This window comes from Loxodonta africana, chromosome 3 (assembly GCF_030014295.1).
Source record: "Loxodonta africana isolate mLoxAfr1 chromosome 3, mLoxAfr1.hap2, whole genome shotgun sequence".
Classification (NCBI taxonomy): Eukaryota; Metazoa; Chordata; class Mammalia; order Proboscidea; family Elephantidae; genus Loxodonta; species Loxodonta africana.
Window position 1 is genome coordinate 5,851,815 of NC_087344.1, and position 18,272 is coordinate 5,870,086.

At 52.7% G+C, this 18,272-nt stretch overlaps 1 protein-coding gene and 1 long non-coding RNA gene across 6 annotated transcripts in view; one reads left to right on the forward strand and one right to left on the reverse strand.

Annotated features, from left to right (window-relative positions):
- The window catches only part of NFIC (nuclear factor I C), an 83,430-nt gene that overhangs the window by 40,537 nt on the left and 24,621 nt on the right, over nucleotides 1-18,272 (forward strand). For all 5 annotated transcript variants that reach the window (XM_064280252.1, XM_064280251.1, XM_064280253.1 and 2 more), the window contains exons 3-6: nucleotides 10,613-10,684; nucleotides 14,391-14,465; nucleotides 15,533-15,656; nucleotides 16,289-16,413. In XM_064280252.1, the coding sequence (XP_064136322.1) occupies nucleotides 10,613-10,684; nucleotides 14,391-14,465; nucleotides 15,533-15,656; nucleotides 16,289-16,413 (396 nt within the window). The remainder of the gene's footprint in view (nucleotides 1-10,612; nucleotides 10,685-14,390; nucleotides 14,466-15,532; nucleotides 15,657-16,288; nucleotides 16,414-18,272) is intronic.
- Nucleotides 4,461-16,294, reverse strand: LOC111748540 (uncharacterized). Its single transcript, XR_010321168.1, has 4 exons — nucleotides 15,851-16,294; nucleotides 13,488-13,870; nucleotides 9,137-9,291; nucleotides 4,461-7,055 (listed from the first exon to the last, which is right to left on the reverse strand). It is a non-coding gene; the product is annotated as an uncharacterized LOC111748540 (long non-coding RNA).

The following is an 18,272-nucleotide window of genomic DNA, read 5'->3' on the forward strand; positions in this document are numbered from 1 at the left end:
AGCAGATTGTAACGTAACTGAACATACATGAGGACTCCACCGTCCTACTCCTTGGGGGAGCCCTGGAGGTGCAGTGGTTAAGGGCTCAGCTGCTAACCAAAAGGTCGGCAGCTCAAATCCACCAGCAGCTCCTTGGAAACCTTATGAGACGGTTCTACTCTGTTCTATGGGGTCGCCATGAGTCGGAATTGACTTGATGGCAACAGATTTGGTTTTGGTTTCATTACTTCTTGGGAAGGACAGGGGGAGGTGAAATCTTGAACGTCCCCTGTGTGGGAAGCAATCGCCTTTCCCTCCCTTCAAGTTCAGACTGTGTGCCGGACGGAGGCTGTGGACACATAAACCACATTGATGCAAAGTAATGAGCCAGGCAGGCACTTGGAGGGCGGGCATTTCAGGCAGAGGGAACAGTACGTGCAAAAGCCCTGGGGCAAGACTGGGCCTGGCAAGTTGGAGGAACAGCGAGGAAGGACAGGGCCTGGCAAGTTGGAGGAACAGCGAGGAAGGAGCCCGTCTGGCTGGAGCAGAGTGAGGAGGGGAGGGGAGGGGAGGAGGGGAGCGTGGAGAGGTGACAGGAGCAGGTCATGTGGGACCTTGTGGACCATGGGGAGGCCTTTATAGACCTTCATGTAATTATAGACCCAGACTGAATTCAGTATGATGGAGCCCTGGTAGCACAATGGTTAAGCGCTCAGCTGCTGACCAAAAGGTTGGTGTTTCAAACCCACCCAGTGGCTCCGCGAGAGAAAGACCTGGCGGTGTGCTCCCGTAAAGATTTCAGCCCAGAAAACCCTATAGGGCAGTTCTGCTCAGCCACATGGGGTCGCTATGAGTCGAAAATTGACTTGACGGCACCTAATAGCAGCAACAACGGGATGAAGGTTAGAAAAGAGGCCAAGAGAGAATGTCCTCGAGAGGGAGATGCTAGAATTGAGAATGACAGTGGCCGTTTGCCTGAGAGGGAGGGGGCGGGAAGGTGGGTACGGAAGCAGCCAGCGGGGAGCAGGCCTGGCTCACGTGTACGGCATAGCCTTCCAGGTCAAAGAACATTGGACCTTTAGCCAGCTCCTGTTTAAAAATGGACGCTGACGCCCGGTAGCTGGGAATTCCAGGGCCTGGCTTTGGCTCTCTCTGGGGCTGGCTAACACTGGGAGGCGGACGTGGCGGCCGGCAGAGCCAGCTACATTTGGAAGCCTGCGAAGGTTGGAAAACAAACTCGGGGCTCACCGTCGCCAACCAGTGCTGGAAACCGGAGCTTGGAAGTTTTAGCAAAAGCCCTGCTGGGACCGAGTGGAAATTCTCGGCTCGCCAGTATTTTGCCAGGTTTTAGCAATAAGTGTCATTACAGTTGTCTTAAGTTCTGTCCTTTCTACATCCTAAAGATAAATCAGAGACAACCACTTTGTCCCTTCCCAGGTTACCGCCCTGGGCCAGGCTACTGTGCTCCCCAGGGTACCTCCCCCACCCTTCTCCCTGGTCACCCCACCGGAGATCCAGAATTCACTCACAGCTAGAATTTTTTTTTTTAATATGTCATTGTTGTTAGCGGCCATCGAGTTGGCTCCAACTCATGGTGACCCTGTGCACTACAGAACAACACATTGCCGGGTCCTGTACCATCTTCACAATTGCTGGTACGCTTGATTCCATGGTTGCGGCTACCGTGTGTTTTGAGTGTCTTCCAACCTAGGGGGTTCGTCTTCCAGCACTGTGTTGGACAGTACTCTGTTGTGATCCATAGGGTTTTCATCAGCTGATTTTGGGGAGTAGGATCACCAGGCCTTTCTTCCTAGTCTATCTTAATCTGGAAGCTCTGCTGAAACGTGTCCACTGTGGGCGACCCTGCTAGTGTTTGAAATACCAGGGGCATAGCTTCCAGCATCACAGCCCCATGCAAGCCACTGCAGCACAACAAAGGGACAGATGGAGACAGGGGGTGGAATATATTATATACGTCAAGCCATATTACCGCTCTTCCCGTTTAGGATAAAAACGAAGCTTCTCACCGCAGTCCACCAGGCCCTGCATGATCTGGCAACTTCTCCCACCGTCTCTTATCTCCCCCTCGCTCACCATGTCCCAGCTACACAGCTGCCTCAGGGCCTTTGCACTTGCTGTTTGTGACCTCTGCTTGGAATGCCCTCACTCTATATCTGACCATGGCAGGCTCCTTCTCATTCTTCAAGCTTCTGTGCTAAAACGTTACCTCCTCAGAGAGGGTCTGCCTGGCTTCTCTGCCGAAAGACACCCCCTAAGTCACTCTCTGCCCCCCCACCCCTGTTTTATCAGCCCTGTAGGAGCCCTGGTGGCACAATGGTTAAAGTGCTCGGCTGCCAACTGAAAAGGTCGGCAGTTCAAACCCACCCGCAGCTCAGTGGGAGAAGGATGTGGCAGTCTGCTTCTGTGAAGATTACAGCCTTGGAAACCCTATGGGGCAGTTCTGCTCTGACCTATAAGGTCGCTATGAGTCGGAATTGACTGGATGGCAGTGGTTTTCGGTTTGGTGGAGCCCCGGTGGCACAATGGTTAAGTGCTTAGCTGCTAATTGAAAGGTTGAGGCTTCGAACCCACCCAGCAACCCCGTGGGAGAAAGACCTGGTGATTTCTTTCTGTCTATGGGGCTGTTCTACTCTGTCATATGGGGTCGCCGTGAGTTGGGATGGACTCCATGGCACCCAACAACGGTAAGAACTTAGAACCATGTGGAATCATCTCAGACTTTTTCTGTTTGTTTTCTGTCCATCTCTCCTGCTTGGTTCTGTGCCATTCCCCCAGGGCCTGGTAAACAGTTGTCACTGTTGTTGTTAGGTGCCGTCGAGTCGGTTCCGACTCAGAACGACCCCACATACAATGGCATGAAACACTGCCCAGTCCTGGGCCATCCTCACAATCGTTGGGCTGTTTGAACAGTAGGTGGTCAACGTACTTTGCTTAGATGAAGGCTGGGCCCTAGGTTGACCTGGGATTTAGGAAGGATGGAAGCTTCAGCCCCCAGGATACAGGGAGTTGCCCTGTGAAGGGGGGTGGGCACTTGGGGCGGGTCGGGCAGGCCAGAGGCCACGGTGGCTGCGCCACCTTTGTCATGGGCCGGGAGAGACCAAACTTGGGCTCCTGGCCACGAACAGGAAAGAACAGTTTGTACACTGTCAGTGGGACCTGGTTTACATTTCTCTTGTTGCTGGCGATCACGTGTTTGTTTGAGCACAAGGCTGCAGGGGGTGATGACGTTCCCAGCTGCGGAGGAGCACCGCATGGACCCGGGGATTGGAGAAAACTGGCCCCCAGCCAATAGACAGTGTCACTTGAAATACAGCTGCCATCAGGGACCAGGGTCTCGTCACACTAACTTGAGAGTGGTTATCTCTGCCCCATGCATGGTGGTGAGGAGCCTTGGGTGTCTTACCAAGATAATTCCACATGATTTGAGGAAAAGAACAACAACAAAAAAGCTGTTGCTATTGATTCCAACTCATAGCAACCCTATAGGATAGAGGAGAACTGCCCCATAGGGTTTCCAAGGAGCAACTGGTAGATTCAAACTGCTGACCTTTTGGTTAGCTTCTGAGCTCTTAACCACTGAGCTGCCAGGGCTCCTACATGATTTAAGAGAAGTCCTGAAAGAGGGAAGAGAAGGAGCCTTGTAGATATCTGAGGGAACAGTGTTCAGGCAGTGGAAACAGTCCGTGCAAAGGCCCTGAGGCAAGACAGTGCCTGGTGAGTTGGAGGGACAGCTCTGGTCTCCAAAACAGCCCTATAAAGTAAGACAGGGATTGAGAATGCCCATTTTATAGATGGGGAAAACTGAGGCTCAGAGGGGAAACTTGACAAGTCCAAGGTCACATGGCCAGGTTCTGCTAGGGCTGAGACTCCAACCGAGGTTTCAGGGCCTGGTCCTAGCTTCCACAGGATGCCTCATGATCAAACAAGTTTGGGACCTGCCACCTCATCTTAGAGCTCCCCATTACATTTTAGATGCTCTGAGAAGTCCTGCAATTGCCCTGAGAAATGCACAGTGATGCTCAAACGTTTTGGCCACTGGAGCCCCATGTTTGGGTGAAATCTATTAACACCTCATGGGACGCCCTTAGGAAATCCATGGGCTGCCCTTAGGAAGACCCTGGACTTCCCTTCATCCACTTCATGGTGCCATTTTAGCTTCCGCACAGGAGAACACGTCCGTGGGCTCACCATGCGATCAACAGTATATTTTGAGTTGGACAGTTCCTCAAAAAGTTAAACAGAATTCCATATGACCCAGCAATTCCACTTCTAGGTATGTACCCCAAAGACTTGAAAGCAGGGACTCAAACAGATACGTGTAGCACTGCAGCATTGTTCACGATGGCCCAAAGGTGGAAACAACCCACGTGTCCACCAGCAGCTAATGGAGAAACACAACGTGGTCCATGTGCACGACGGGCTGGTACTCAGCCCTAAAGAGGACTGAAGTTGTAGCTTGTGCTGCAACGTGGATGAACCTCAAAAACATTATGCTGGCCCAGACGCAAAAGGACAGCTATCATACCATCTCACTTACGTGAAATACCTACAATAACCGAATGGATAGAGACAGGAAGTAGATTCGTGGTTGCCAGGGGCTGCGGGGGGAGAAGGGGGAGCTAGTGCTTAACCGGCACTGGGTTTGTGTTTGGGGTGATGAGTGAGAAAGCTCTGGAAATAGCGTTGATGGCTGCACACCACGGTGAATGCGTTTAATACCACCGAATTGTACACTTAAAAATGGTTAAAAGGGTAAATGTCACGTTGTGGATGTTTTACCAACATTGTTTTTAAAAAAGAAAAAGGATGTATTTTGAAGAGTACAAAGTGCCAAATTAAACGCCGGCCGCAAGCTCTGTTGTTGTTAGGTACCGTCGAGCGGGTTCCGACTCATAGTGGCCCTGTGTACAACAGAACAAAACACTGCCTGGTCCTGGGTGCAGAATCAGCCACAGAAAACACATTCAGGTGGAGGTCCACCAAGTCAGGAGGACACATGCAAACAAGACAATACTTTAAAACCTGGGACCAACACTGTTTCAAAAAGATGTTCATTTATGTGTTTTTAAGAGAGAGGCGCAGATAAAACTGGGTTGACGCATGGGCTTCCCTTGCTGTGTGGCCTTGGGTAACTCACTTGGCCTCTCTGGGCAACCAGGGAGTCAACAGCCTCAGACAAAGATTACTGTAGGGCGTTAGATGAAATGATATCAAATGCATAACCTCTTTAATACTTAGAGAGTAATTCCTTTGACTAGGTTGGGTTGCAAGTGGCACTTGGTAAGCCTTCTGTACATGGCAGTTGCTATTGTTAAAATTATTATTATTACTCCGGACTCATACCTTCTTACTCCACACTCCAGCCCCCTCTTCAGTAGCCCAGGGTGGGGGCGCTTTGAAATTTCCCCAACTTGTACAACAGGGAGCAAGAAGGCCTGGGGCCCCCACTCCAATAGGATACTTTAGGGAGATGCAAAGGCTTTATTGTGCCCCCGGCTGCCAACAGCTGCACCCTCGGAGCCACAATTAACTTCGCCGATGGCAGAAGAGACTCTTGGTAGGGAGTAGAAGGGTGGGGGATCCCCAGCTGGGAGCTTCACTGGGCTGGACGGAGAACAGGTTCCAAACACCCAGGATCACCCCAAACTGTCAACAAGGAAGAGGCCCTGGAATGAGAGAAACGGAGGCCCTCCAAGGGCCCGCTGGGCACAAGAAAGTCCCCAAATGTGGAGTATCAGGGGGTCTGAATATTAATTCCAGCAGCTGTTGTTGTGTGATTTTGATTACATTGCTGCCTATATTTGTGTCTCAGTTTCCCCATCTGGAAAGTGGGGCCTATCATCACATGTCCCTCCTAGGGGGGAATTAGGAAGAGGAAATAAGTCAATGGAGGTGAAACTTGCAGCCCAATCTAGTCAAAGGAATTACTCTCTAAGTGTTGACTATTGAAATGTATGGTTTTGCGTAGGGTGACCTTGTTTAAGTCCCCTAAGGGCCCCGGTCTCAGCCGTGGTTGTCACCACCTGGGGAGGGGGTATGGCTACTGGCATGGAGTGGGTGGAGGCCAGGGATGCTGTTCAACACGCTACAGTGCACAGAATGGCCCCCACCAACGTCCGCAGCGCCAAGGTTGAGAAACCCTGAGCCAGGCTTGAAGCCACAGGACAAAGCTTCGGCCTTTCAGGTAAATAATCAAAGGCTCTGTTTAATAAGCCTTTGTTTTGTGCCCTTAGATGTCTCCCACAGGCATGAGTTCATTCAGTCCTCACAACACCCCTGGGGGGGTGTCGATGTTAACCCCATTTCACAGATCAGAAGACTGACGCTCAGGGAGATGAAATTCCAGCAGCTGTTGTTGTGTGGTTTTGATTACATCGCTGCCTATATTTGTGTCTCAGTTTCCCCATCTGGAAAGTGGGGCCTATCATCACATGTCCCTCCTAGGGGGGAATTAGGAAGAGGAAATAAGTCAATGGAGGTGAAACTTCATTGAGGACAGAGGTTCTCACTGGGGGGTGGGGGGGGTGGCTGAGGTATTGCAATTTCAATTTTATTTCATTCTTTTGTTGTCAGATGGCTTTGAGTTGATTCCAACTCAGTGACGCTACATACAATAGAATGAAACACTGCCCAGTTCTACGCCATCCTCACAATTGTTACGCTTGAGCCCGCTGTTGCAGCCGCTGTGTCAATTCATCTCGTTGAGGGTCTTCCCCTTTTTCGCTGACCCTCTGCTTTACCAAGCGTGATGCCCTTCTCCAGGGACTGATCCATCCTGAGAACATGTCCAAAGTATGTGAGACGAAGTCTCGCCATCCTGGCTTCTACGGAGCATTCTGGCTGTACATTTCCAAGACAGATTTGTTCATTCTTTTGGCAGTCCATGGTATACTCAATATTTTTCCCCAGTTTAGCTAATTTAAATTTCAATAGCCACATGTGGCTCATGGCTCCTGTAATGGGCAGCATAGTTCCAGAAAATGCAAAGTTTTCAGGAGCCGAGCTGTAGGCAAGGGGTGGACGGACGCAAACTGTCCCCAGGTTTTTGCTGACAACTAAAAATGAGATGGCAGATAATTTCAGCATATTATTTTAAAAATGACCACTTATCCAATACACATTTATGATTAAAAAATAAAAATGCTCAGGAGGCCAGGAAAAGAGGAGAACTGCCTTAACTTGACAAAGGGCAGCTAATAATCATATTTAATGTTAAGAGTCTGAAGGCTTTCCCCCTATGATCGGGAACGAAGTAAGGAGGTCCATTCTCAATTCTTCAACGTTGTACTAGAAGTTCTAAAAAACCACCAGTTGCCATGGGATTGACTCCGACTCATGGTAACTCTACGTGTGTCAGAGTAGAACTGTCCTCCACAGGGTTTTCAATGGCTGAGTTTTTGGAAGTAGATCTCCAGACCTTTCTTCCGAGGCACTTCTAGGTGGACTCAAACTACCAGCCTTTCGGTTAGCAGCCGAGTATGTTAATGACTGCCCCACCCACGGACTCCACTGGAAGTCCTAGCCACTGCAATAAGGCAAGAACAGTAAATCAAAGGCAAACACAAATAACACTGCCCCATTTGCAAATGACAGGATAGTGTATTTAGAAAATCCCAAGAAATCTTAAGAAGAAGAAAACAAAGCTTCTACAACTAATAAATGAGTTCAGCAAGGTGGCAGGATACAAGGCCAATGTACAAAATTCAATCAATTCCAGTATGCTCTCAATGAACAATTGGAAGCCAAAATTAAAAACACAGTATTGTTTACAACTGCTCCAAAAAACTACCACGTATTGAGTGTGAATTTCGTGCCAAGCTCCTTATGCTTATTAGCTGACTTAAGCCACCCAGCAAACTCTGGGGGGTGAGTTCTGTTATCTTCCCCATTTTACAGATGAAGAAACCGAGGGTCACTTATTATCAGCTGAGTTATGTCACCCAACAAACCCTGGGGATGGGTTCTATGTCTCTTCCCCATTTTCCAGATGAGCAAACTGAGGCCTAGAGAGGTGACGTGGCTGACCTGAGATCCCAGAGTTGATCAAGCAAAGAAAAAAGCATCAAAAACAATAGCAATGACAATGATAATAGTAATAGCAATAAGGACACCATCTCCAATTGGTGGGGCATTTACTATGTGCCAGCCACATAATTCAGGGCACTTTGTTGCATTTATTAGCACTTTTTCTTGGGGGAACAACCTTCAAGGTCCTGCCTCAGGGCGTTTACACTGGCTGTAATTGTACCCATTTTACAGGTGAGAAGAATGAGGCACAGAGAGAGGTGAGGTGCTGTGTCTGAGGCTGCACAGCCCGTCCTCAGAACCACTGTGGGGGTCCGGCACATAGTGGGTGCTCAAGAGACAACCCCCTTCCTGTCTGTCCATCCGCCCTGAGAAAGCACCCAAGTGCCTGCCAGGCATCACTACCTTTTGCAACTGTGGCTGCTCGTTCCAGAAGAGGGTCCTGTGCCCGCGGCCTGGAGCCCGGACGGCTGGCTGCCCAGGCTGGGCCCTTCCCAATGGAGCAGCCACCGTGCCCAACCGTGCGGCTATCCAAGCAGGACTGGCCGGCTCTGAGGGGCACTGGCTGCCCAGCCCGGGAGTGCCCATAGGGCGTGGGGCCGAGCCGGGCATGCTCCCCTCGGCCACTGCCCAGCCCTGCTCAGCTCAGTTGGCCCTGCCGGGCTGCAGAGCAGGGCCAAGGAGAGCATGCCCCTGCCCACCCTGTCACTGACTGGGAAACTGAGGCACAGAGCCTTGCACAGTGCTGTTTTCAGCATCCTCAGGGAGGCAGACAGTGGGCCCTCGGTTTGTGGTGTGTGCCAAGCGGCCAGCACAATGTCAAGCAAATGCCAAGGTCCCAAGGACTCTTGGAAAGAAGGCATCGTCATTGTTATTATTACCATACAGCCCTGTGGGAAAACACTAGCAGCCCATTTTACAGATGAGGAAACTAAGGTCCTTGCCCAGGGCCATACAGCCTGGAAGCAGCAGAGCCAGGATCTGAATTCAGGCGTCTGATCCCAGAAGCCAAAGGGCTCTTGTGCTGTGTGTTGGACGCCAAGCCTACGAATAGATGAATAGGATGAAGGAAAGGCGTGGGGCAGATAGTTTTCATCATTCTTATACTCACTTTTCCTTGTCTGTAAAATGGGAGCAGTAACAAAGCCAAATCTGCAGGTTATTTTGTTAGTTGCCGTCGAGTCAGCCCGACTCATGGTGACCTTGTGTAACGGAACAAGATGCTGTTTGGTCCTGCACCATCTTCATGGCCACTGGGCAGGCTATCTGAAGAATTTAAAAACAGCAGTAATCACAGCAGTGGAACAGACATCACCATTTATCGAGATGCAGGATGCCCCGAGCACCTACATGTGTCTCCTTGCTGCAACCCAGTACTGGCCCATTTGGAAGAGGAGAAAACTGAGGCTCAGAGCAGTTAAGCCACTTGTCTGAGGTCACGCAGCAATTACATTCTGGCTTTGGGGCCTGATTCTCTTTCTTTGCCATTTGATGGTGATTCCCGTGACCTTTGGCTTTGGCCTGAGGGACACGCAGGGTTGGAGGTTGGGGGGCAGGGGGGTTCTGCCCAGCAGGCCTAGCCCTGTGTCCACCCCCAGCCCAGGGTGGAGGATGGGGGCGGTGGAGGGGGCTGGTGCTGCTCCCCCTCCATCCAGGCTGCCGGAGCCGATAACGCTGAGCTCAGCGTCTGTCTGCTTCTCCCGACCGCCAAGGAGGCTGATTATTTTTAGATAAGATGGAGGGGCGGGCGCCAGTGCAGAGGGAGCCCCCATGCCAGGCGGATGGGTGGGGAGTCACAGCCGCAGAGGGCCGCCCCTGAATGGTCCCTGAACGTGAACCCCAGACCAAAGGCTGCAGGGCTGTAGGGGCAGAGGTGGGGGGGGGGCCTGTAGGTGCAAGAACTTACCTGTCTGGCCCTCCGTTTGCCCATCTGTAAAATGGGCATAATGACAGCTTCTCCCTCGTAGGGTGAAGGCACAATTGAAGGAGTCCCTGTGTATCAGGCTATCACCCCCGTTTCACAGATAGGCAAACGGAGGCTCAGAGAGGGCTGTGACTTGCCCAGGGCCACACGGTCAGAATGTGGCAGAGTCAGGATTTGAACCTGGTCTGTCGGACCTGAGCTCTTACCCAGGACTGACCCCACCCCTGCACATGGGCTGTCCGGTAGGCCACACTGCAGCAGGTGGTCCACATGGGTGTGTCCACGTGTGGGTGGGCATGCCCACGCACACTGGCGGCCCAAGCCCACACCTCTTCCCACCTCTTGGACCATGGGTATGTCCACGGCCACCAGGCCAGCCCAGGCCACGAGGGTTGACACCTCTTCTCCTCTGCGGGATGTCACCAACCTGCTATGTCACCAACAAAAAGCAGCCCTTGTAGCACACCAGTTAAGAACTTGGCTGCTAACTGAAAGGTCGACAGTTCAAACCCTGGTGGCTCCTCGGGAGAAAGACCTGGCAATCAGATCCCTAGGAAACCCTATGGGGGCAGTTCTACGCTGTCACACGGGGTCGCTATGAGTCGGAATCGACTCCATGGCCACCAACAACAACATGTCACCGACTCCTCCTTCTCTTTGCAGACGCAGAGCAGAGCAGCAGCCCCCGCACGGGCATGGGCTCCGACCAGGAGGACAGCAAGCCCATCGCGCTGGGTGAGTCTGCAGTGGCGTGGGGGGGCAGCATGACTCCATCCACCACTTTTTACTTAGCAGACATGTACTGAGCACCACCTGTGTGCCAGGCCCTAGTGGGAGTACCTCATAAATTTCACCTGGTCATTCATTCCTCACCACGCTATGGAGTAGATGCTGCTATGTTCCCATTTCACAGATAAGGAAACTGAGGCTTGGAGAGGTTAAGAGGCCTTTCTGAGGGAGCTGCGTTTTGAACACTGAGCCCCCAGTGTGGGGGTCCTCAGGTGCTCACCCCATGAGGCACCAGGGAGCATTTAATGGAAGAGAAAGACAAGTTTGTTCCCTGTGGTTAGGAATGGCAAGTAGGAGAAGCTTCCCGAAGAGCAGGAAGGACTTGGAGGATTCAGAGGTGTGCTATAAAGGCCCTGCCTCTACCTGGTCGAGCCCCATCGTCACCCGCCTGGCCCAGTGCAGTTGCCTCTGCCCTGGTCCTCCCCCTACCTCCCACCTTCACCCCTACACTCTGTCCTCCCCGAAGCAGCCAGAGGGTGCCTGTGAGCACCTGAGTCAGACCCTTCCTCCTCTGCCCACAGCTCTCCGGGGCTCCTACCTCCCTCACTAAAAGCCTAAGTCCTCCTCGAGGCCCACAGGGCCCCTCCCTGCCCTCCCTGCCTCCTGTCTTCCCCTTGCTCACTCCAGTCCAGCCACATGGCCCTCGTTGCTGTTCCCCCAGTACGCCAGGCACAGTCCTGCCTCAGGGCCTTTGCACAGACTGTGCCCTCTGCTTGGGCAGGTACCTGCTCACTCTCTCTCCAGATCTCCCAGGGTCTCTGTTCAAATGCCCCCTTTTCAGAGATGTCTTCCCTCAACTGCCTAGCTCGCACAGCTCAAGGACCCACAGGCACTCTGCATCGCAGCCCTCTTTTATTTCCTTCACAGGAAGTTAGTTAGCCATTGCCTATGTATTTGCTTAGTGGGTGGTGGTCTGCCTGTCCCAGGAGAATGTCAGCTCCTGGAGGGTAGGGATTTTGGTCTGTCGTGATCACTGTTGTGCTCTTGGCATCTAGAATCGGGGCTGGTAAGCAGTGGGTGCTCCATAAATATTTGTGGAAAGAAAAGGGGGAAGGAAGGATGAGGCAGATAGAAAAGAGAGAGAAGCAACAAGACAGGAGGTCATCAGGGAGAGGATGGAGGGGAGATGACAAGGAAGGAAGGGAGAAACAGCAGGGGGGGCAGGACATCCCCTTTGGAAGGGAGACAGGATGGTTCCAGAAGGTTCACAGGCCCACAGGCCATTGCTTGCTGGCCCCTGGTGACTCGTCCGCCCTGTGTCTGTGACCTGAGTCCTTGGCCTCCCGTGATCCGCCAGACGCCGCCCTCCGAGCCAGATGTTCAGGGCAGGCGGGGGCAGCGGAGGCTCTGGGCCTAGGCCCTGGGGAGTGTGGGCGGCTGGTGGAGGAAATCAGGTCCTCCCCGCCCGCCAGGGAGTCCCCCGGAGATGGAGCACAAACAGGAAACCCCGGCGGGGGAGGGCAGAGGGCTGCTGACTCCAGCTGGCCAGCTGGGTCGGCAGGAAATGGCCACAGCCACTTCCCCTAGACGCTCGGGGCCACCGCCCTGTCCTTGTAGGCATGGGGTGGCTATCGGCCTCCCAGCACCGGGCTAGGCACATAGCAACTGCTCAGTAAGCGGTGTGTCTAAAAACTGTGTGCATGGAGACCTGGGCTCCTGCACAGCTGGGGAACTGGGCGCTGCTGTGAGCTTCCTGTGTCGCGTGCTGCCCCCTGGGGGCCGGGAGAGGAACTCCCACACCCCCCCCCCCCCCCCCAGCAAGGCCCTCTCACCACTGCCAGCCAGGCCCACCTCCGCTCTAACCACTCTCCCCGGGCTACTTCTGCTCCAGCCCTGCAACTCGCCAAACGCACTGCAGCCTCCGGGCCTTTGCCCTTGCCGTTCCCGCTGCCAGGGACATGGTGCACCTTGGGGAGGTGGCGAAATTTGGTGTTTAAGATTATTCTTATCAGGGTGGCCAAGACTTGCAGAGCGGCGGCTCTGTGCCAGGCGCTGTTCCTGGCGCGTCACACATTTTAACACGTTTCTTCCTCTTCACCACTACCACCTTTAAACCAAAAAGCCAAACCCATTGCCATGGAGTCGATTCCTACCCATGGCAACCCCACATGTTACAGGGTAGAACTGCTCCATAGCGTTTTCTTAGTTGTAATCTTTTATCCTGGGTGGTGCAAACGGTTAAGTGCTCAACTACTAGCTGAAAGGTTGGAGGTTTGAATCCACCCAGAGGTGCCTTGGAAGAAAGGCCTGGCAATCTGCTTCTGAAAGATCACAGCCTTGAAAACCCTATGGAGCAGTTCTACGCTGCACACATGGGGTTGCCATAAGTCGAAATCGACTTGATGGCAGCTAACAACAACAATCTTTAAGGAAGCAGATTGCCAGGCCTTCCTTCCGTGACACCACTGGCTGGGTTCAAACGCCAACTTTTAGGTTAGTAGTTGAGCCCAAACCATTTGTACTACTCAGGGACCCTTCACCACCTTTACCAAAACTAAACCTGTTGCCGTCAATTCTGACTCACAGCGATCCAACAGGACAGCGTAGAACTACCCCACAGGGTTTCCAAGGAGCGGCTGGTGGATTCAAACTGCTGACCTTTTGGTTAGCAGCCATAGCTCTTAATCACTGCACCACCAGGGCTCCGCCTTTAGGTCTTTGCCACCCTCCAGCAAGGCCTCCCCTCCCCACCTGCTCCCACATCTCCTGTCTGCCTTACCACCACCTGACACACCTCACATTCACTTACCAACCTTGCGTGGTGTCCGCCACCCAACAGATGGTGAGTGCATGAAGGCAGCCGCTTCCGTCTGCCTTGTCCCCTCTGTGTCCCCAGGACTGCATACCATAGGTGCTCAGTTGAGTGAATGGATCCCACAGGCCTGCTCTGGGTGGTCCAGAGGTTGGCCAGGGCTCCCATCCTCTACAGGCTGTACGTTCCAAACTGCCCGGGCTCAGAGGAGGATCCCCTTCCTTTGACATTTGGCAAGACTGGTTGTGGGGACCCCAGGGGTTCTGACTGCCACCTGTGGATCCTGTTTAAACCTTCTGTGTGCCTGTCCCTGCTGTATGAACTGGGGACACTGCAAGGCCGGGACAGACAGATGTCCGTGCCCTCAAGGAGCTGCCAGTCTGGAGAGGGAGACAGAAAAAAACAGATTGTCCCATAGGTGATACGTGATGGAAGGAAAGCAAACATGCTCTTTTTCCATCCTTTTATTTCTCACAACCCCTCCCCCCAGATGACGCTGTTCATCGTCCCCGTTTTTTGGAGATTAAGACAAATCGAGGGTCAGGAGGGGAAGCCCAAAATCACACACTGAGTCAGGGGCAGAGCCTAGATTTGAACCAGGGTCAGTGGGCGACTAGCAGCTAGCCACAGTATGGGGTGAGGGCCCATCGCAGGGGCCCTTGGAGAAGGGACCCCGGCTGTGCTGCAGCGAGAAAGACTGAGGGGAGACTCAGAGAACTTCCCTCCAGCCACACAGGAGGAAAGGGCTCCCCCATGTGACTGAGGGGCTCAGCGGCCACCCTGCGCAGGGGATGGGCGGAGGGACAGCCAGTCTCCATCCAGCCCTGGGGTCTGGGTCTCAAGGAGGAAAGCCGTCCTGCTCAGCCACGCCCACTGACCCCGCTGCTCTCTCTGTTCCAGACACGACTGACTTCCAGGAGAGCTTCGTCACCTCCGGTGTGTTCAGTGTCACAGAGCTTATCCAGGTGTCCCGGAGTGAGTGTCCCTGCCCGCCCAGACCTGGGACCCGGAGAGGGGAGGGGGAGGGGCCTCGAAAAGGGGAGGGGCTTAGGGAAGGGTGGGGCTGCAGGAAGAGAGGCTGAAAGGAGGGAGAAGCTCAGGAAGGGGAGGGCTTAGAGAGGAGAGGTGGTCAGATGGGGAGGGGCTTAGAGAGAGGAGGAGCTCGGTGGGGGAGGGGCTTACAGAAGGGAGGGGCTTAGAGAAAGGAAAGCTGCTCACACAGGAGGCGAGGGTAGATAGAAGGGGCTTCAGGAGGGGGGGTCTCCAAGAAGGAAAGAGGTCTCAGGGAGAGAGAAGGGACTCACGGAGGGGGTTCAGAGATGGGGAAGGAGCTCAGGGAGGGGAGAAAGGCGTAGGAAAAAAAGGGAGCCTTAAAGAGGGGAAAGGGCTCAGAGGAGGGGACGGAAGAGGTTTGGAGAGGGGGAAAGGCTCGAAGGGGAAGGAGCCCATCAGCCCACCCTACTCCCCCTCTCCAGCCACCCCATCACCAAACCAAGGTTCCCAGGAAGGGAGGAATCTGTGTCCTTCTCAGAGCCCAGGGTCAGGGTGACATACCAGCTCCCCAGGAAAAAGTATCCAAATGCTGGGTGGAGGGCGATAAAGAACCTTCCACCCAGCATCCCTTCTCCCTGAGACCCCTCCCCCCGTCCCAGGAGACCCCAGAGGGTCCTACCCCTCCTACCCTTTGGCTTTCTGTTCCCTTCTGCACTCCCCAGACACCCCTGATTATCCCACTCCAGGGAGTTCTGGGCACTGTCCTGCCTTAACCCTGACCATCACCCTCCCTGGACTCTGAGGGGCTAGGAAACTTGGCCTCCAGCTCTGGCTATGCCTCTGCCTCACCGTGCAACCTTGGCCTCTCTCAATGGCCTTGGTTTTCTGATTCACAGAATAAGGCCAATTTGGGCCAAATTAGGAAGGGGCCAATTTGGGAAAGGGATCCCCATCTGCCTACCCCAGGTGGTTCTCCGCATCCCTCCAGGGCAAACCACAACCTTAGGCCCTGCTCCCTCCCTCACTCTCCTCTCTGTCGCCCTCTGCAGCGCCTGTGGTGACTGGAACAGGACCCAATTTTTCCCTGGGGGAGCTGCAGGGGCACCTGGCATACGATCTGAACCCAGCCAGCACTGGCATGAGAAGAACGCTACCCAGCACCTCCTCCAGTGGGTACGTGCTCTGGTCCCCAACTCTGGGCATTTCACAACCCTTCACCCACCCCGATCTCACTCCAGCTGGTTCATTCCTCTACCTGGAATGACTTTTTCCACGATCTACCTGACAAACTCCTATTCATCCTTCACAACCCAGCCCCAAATGCCTCCTCTCCCAGCCCTGAAACCCCAGCCTCAAATCCTACTGACCCGGCCATTGGGACTCCCCTGAGTCTGCAGACATTAGGTTCTTGCTGAGATATACTGTGTGGCCATGATCCAGTGACAGTGTGTGTGCTTCAGTCTCCTCATCTGTAAAAACGGCATCATAATACGATAGGGTTCTTCTGAGAATTACAGTAGGCCAAGTGATTAGCCAGGCTGCCGGGGTTTTGGTCTCCACACTACTAGTTTGCTGTCTGACCTCGTTTGAGCCCCTCCCCGCCTCCAGCCCTAAGTGATCCCATCCAAGCAATGGGAGGGTTGAAACAGGTGTTAATTGAAAACGAACCGAAACTCTGGAGCTTCCGTGAGGTCTCGCGATACTACCCTCCTTGCCCCGCCCCTACGAACGAACCGGAATTATAAAGTCCGCCCCTCCCCCCGGCGTCTCTTTGATGACTGGTCCGCGCTCCCCTCGCCCCTTAGGAGCAAGCGGCACAAATCGGGCTCGATGGAGGAAGACGTGGACACGAGCCCCGGCGGCGATTACTACACCTCGCCCAGTTCTCCCACGAGTAGCAGCCGCAACTGGACGGAGGACATGGAAGGAGGTAGGGCGGGTGGCGGGGCGGAGACGGCCTTCCGGTCGGTGTTACCGCGGCGGGGACTACGTGTCCCGGCAGTAACTGCGCAGGCGGTAGGGAGCGAGAAGCCGGGCAGGAGCCGCGAAGCCTCTTGGGAGTTGTAGTCACGCGGGTTGCGCTCTGCTGGAAGTAAACTCTAGGCTCGCGTCCCCGGAGCTCTTTGGTTCCGCTCACACCGGGGGCGGGGAGGGGGGCGGAGACTTTCCCTGCCAGAGTTTCCTGCCCTCTGCCAGTAAAGGGATCCTGTCGTCGTGCTTGCAGGGGCTCTTCCGCGTTTGTCCTCTTTCCTCGTAAAGGGTCCTGAGGAGTAGGATCCCTTCTCATCGGGGTCCTTCTCCTTGGAGTTTCCTTTTTATTAGGTTCCCGTTCCATGAGATCTTCCTCCGTATGGTTCCAATTCTGTAGGAATCCGCGTTTTGTTTTTTTTTATTTTTATTTTTTGCTGTTGAGAATATACACAGCAAAACATACACCAGTCCAACAGTTTCTCCATGTACAATTCAGTGACAGTGATTACTTGTTTCAGGTTGTACAGCCATTCACACCCTCCTTTTCTGAGTTGTTCCTCCCCCATTAATATAAACTCACTGCCACCTCAGTCTCTTATCTCTGATCTTCCTGGCTGCTTTGTCAATTTAATCCCATTCTTAATTCTTTAATTCTTAAAGGAGTACAATGCCCAAGGCAGACTTTGTTTAATAGTTAAGCTAAACTATTGTTTGGTTTTAAGAAGACTTCAGAGGTAAGCAAAGCATTGTTGAAAAAGAACAAAGCAGTATTCCTCACACTCCCCAATCTCAGAATCTACCGTACAGCCACAGTAGTCAAAATAGCGTCGTGCTCGTACAAGGACAGGCACGTAGACCAGTGGAACTGAATTGAGAACCCAGAAGTAAATCCTTCCACCTGTGGACAGCTGATCTTCAACAAAAGGTCATGGTCCATTAAATGGGGAAGAGAAAGTCTCTTAACAAATGGCTCTGGCAAAACTGGATATCCATTTGCAGAAAAATGAAACAAGATCCAGCCTCACACCGTACACAAAAACTAACTCATAATGGATCAAAGACATAAGTGTAAAACCTAAAACTACAAAGATCATGGAAGAAAAAATAGGGACAATGCTCCAAAAAAAAACAAACCCGTTGAGTCGATTCCAACTCATAGTGATCCTATAGGACAGAGTAGAATTGCCTTGCCCCGTATGGTTAGCAGCCATAGAACTTAACCAATACCCCACCAGGGGTTCCGGGACAATGCTAGGGCCCCTAATATATGGCATAAATAGAATACAACATAACTAAAAATGCACAAACACCACAAGATAAACTAGACAACTGGCATCTCCTAAAAATTAAATGTTTATGCTCATCAAAAGCCTTAGCCAAGAGAGTAAAAAGAAAACCTACAGACTGGGAAGAATTTTTTTGGATACAATGTATCCAGCAAAGGCCAAAATTTATGAAAAACTTCAACACGTCAACAACCAAAAGACAAACGGTCCAATTAAAAAATGGGCAAAGGACATGAATAGGCACTTCACCAAAGAAGACATTCAGGCAGCTAACACACACACACACACACGAAGAGATGCTTGCGATCGATAGCCATTAGAGATGCAAATCAAAACTACAGTGAGATACCATCTCACCCGGCAGTAATGGCACTGATCAAAAAAACAGAGAACAACAAATCCTGGAGAGATGGTGGAGAGATTAGAACTCTTACAACACTGCTGATGAGAATGTAAAATGGTATAGCCACGATGGAAAACGGTATGGCGCTTCCTTAAAAAGCTAGAAATAAAATTACCATATGATCCAGCA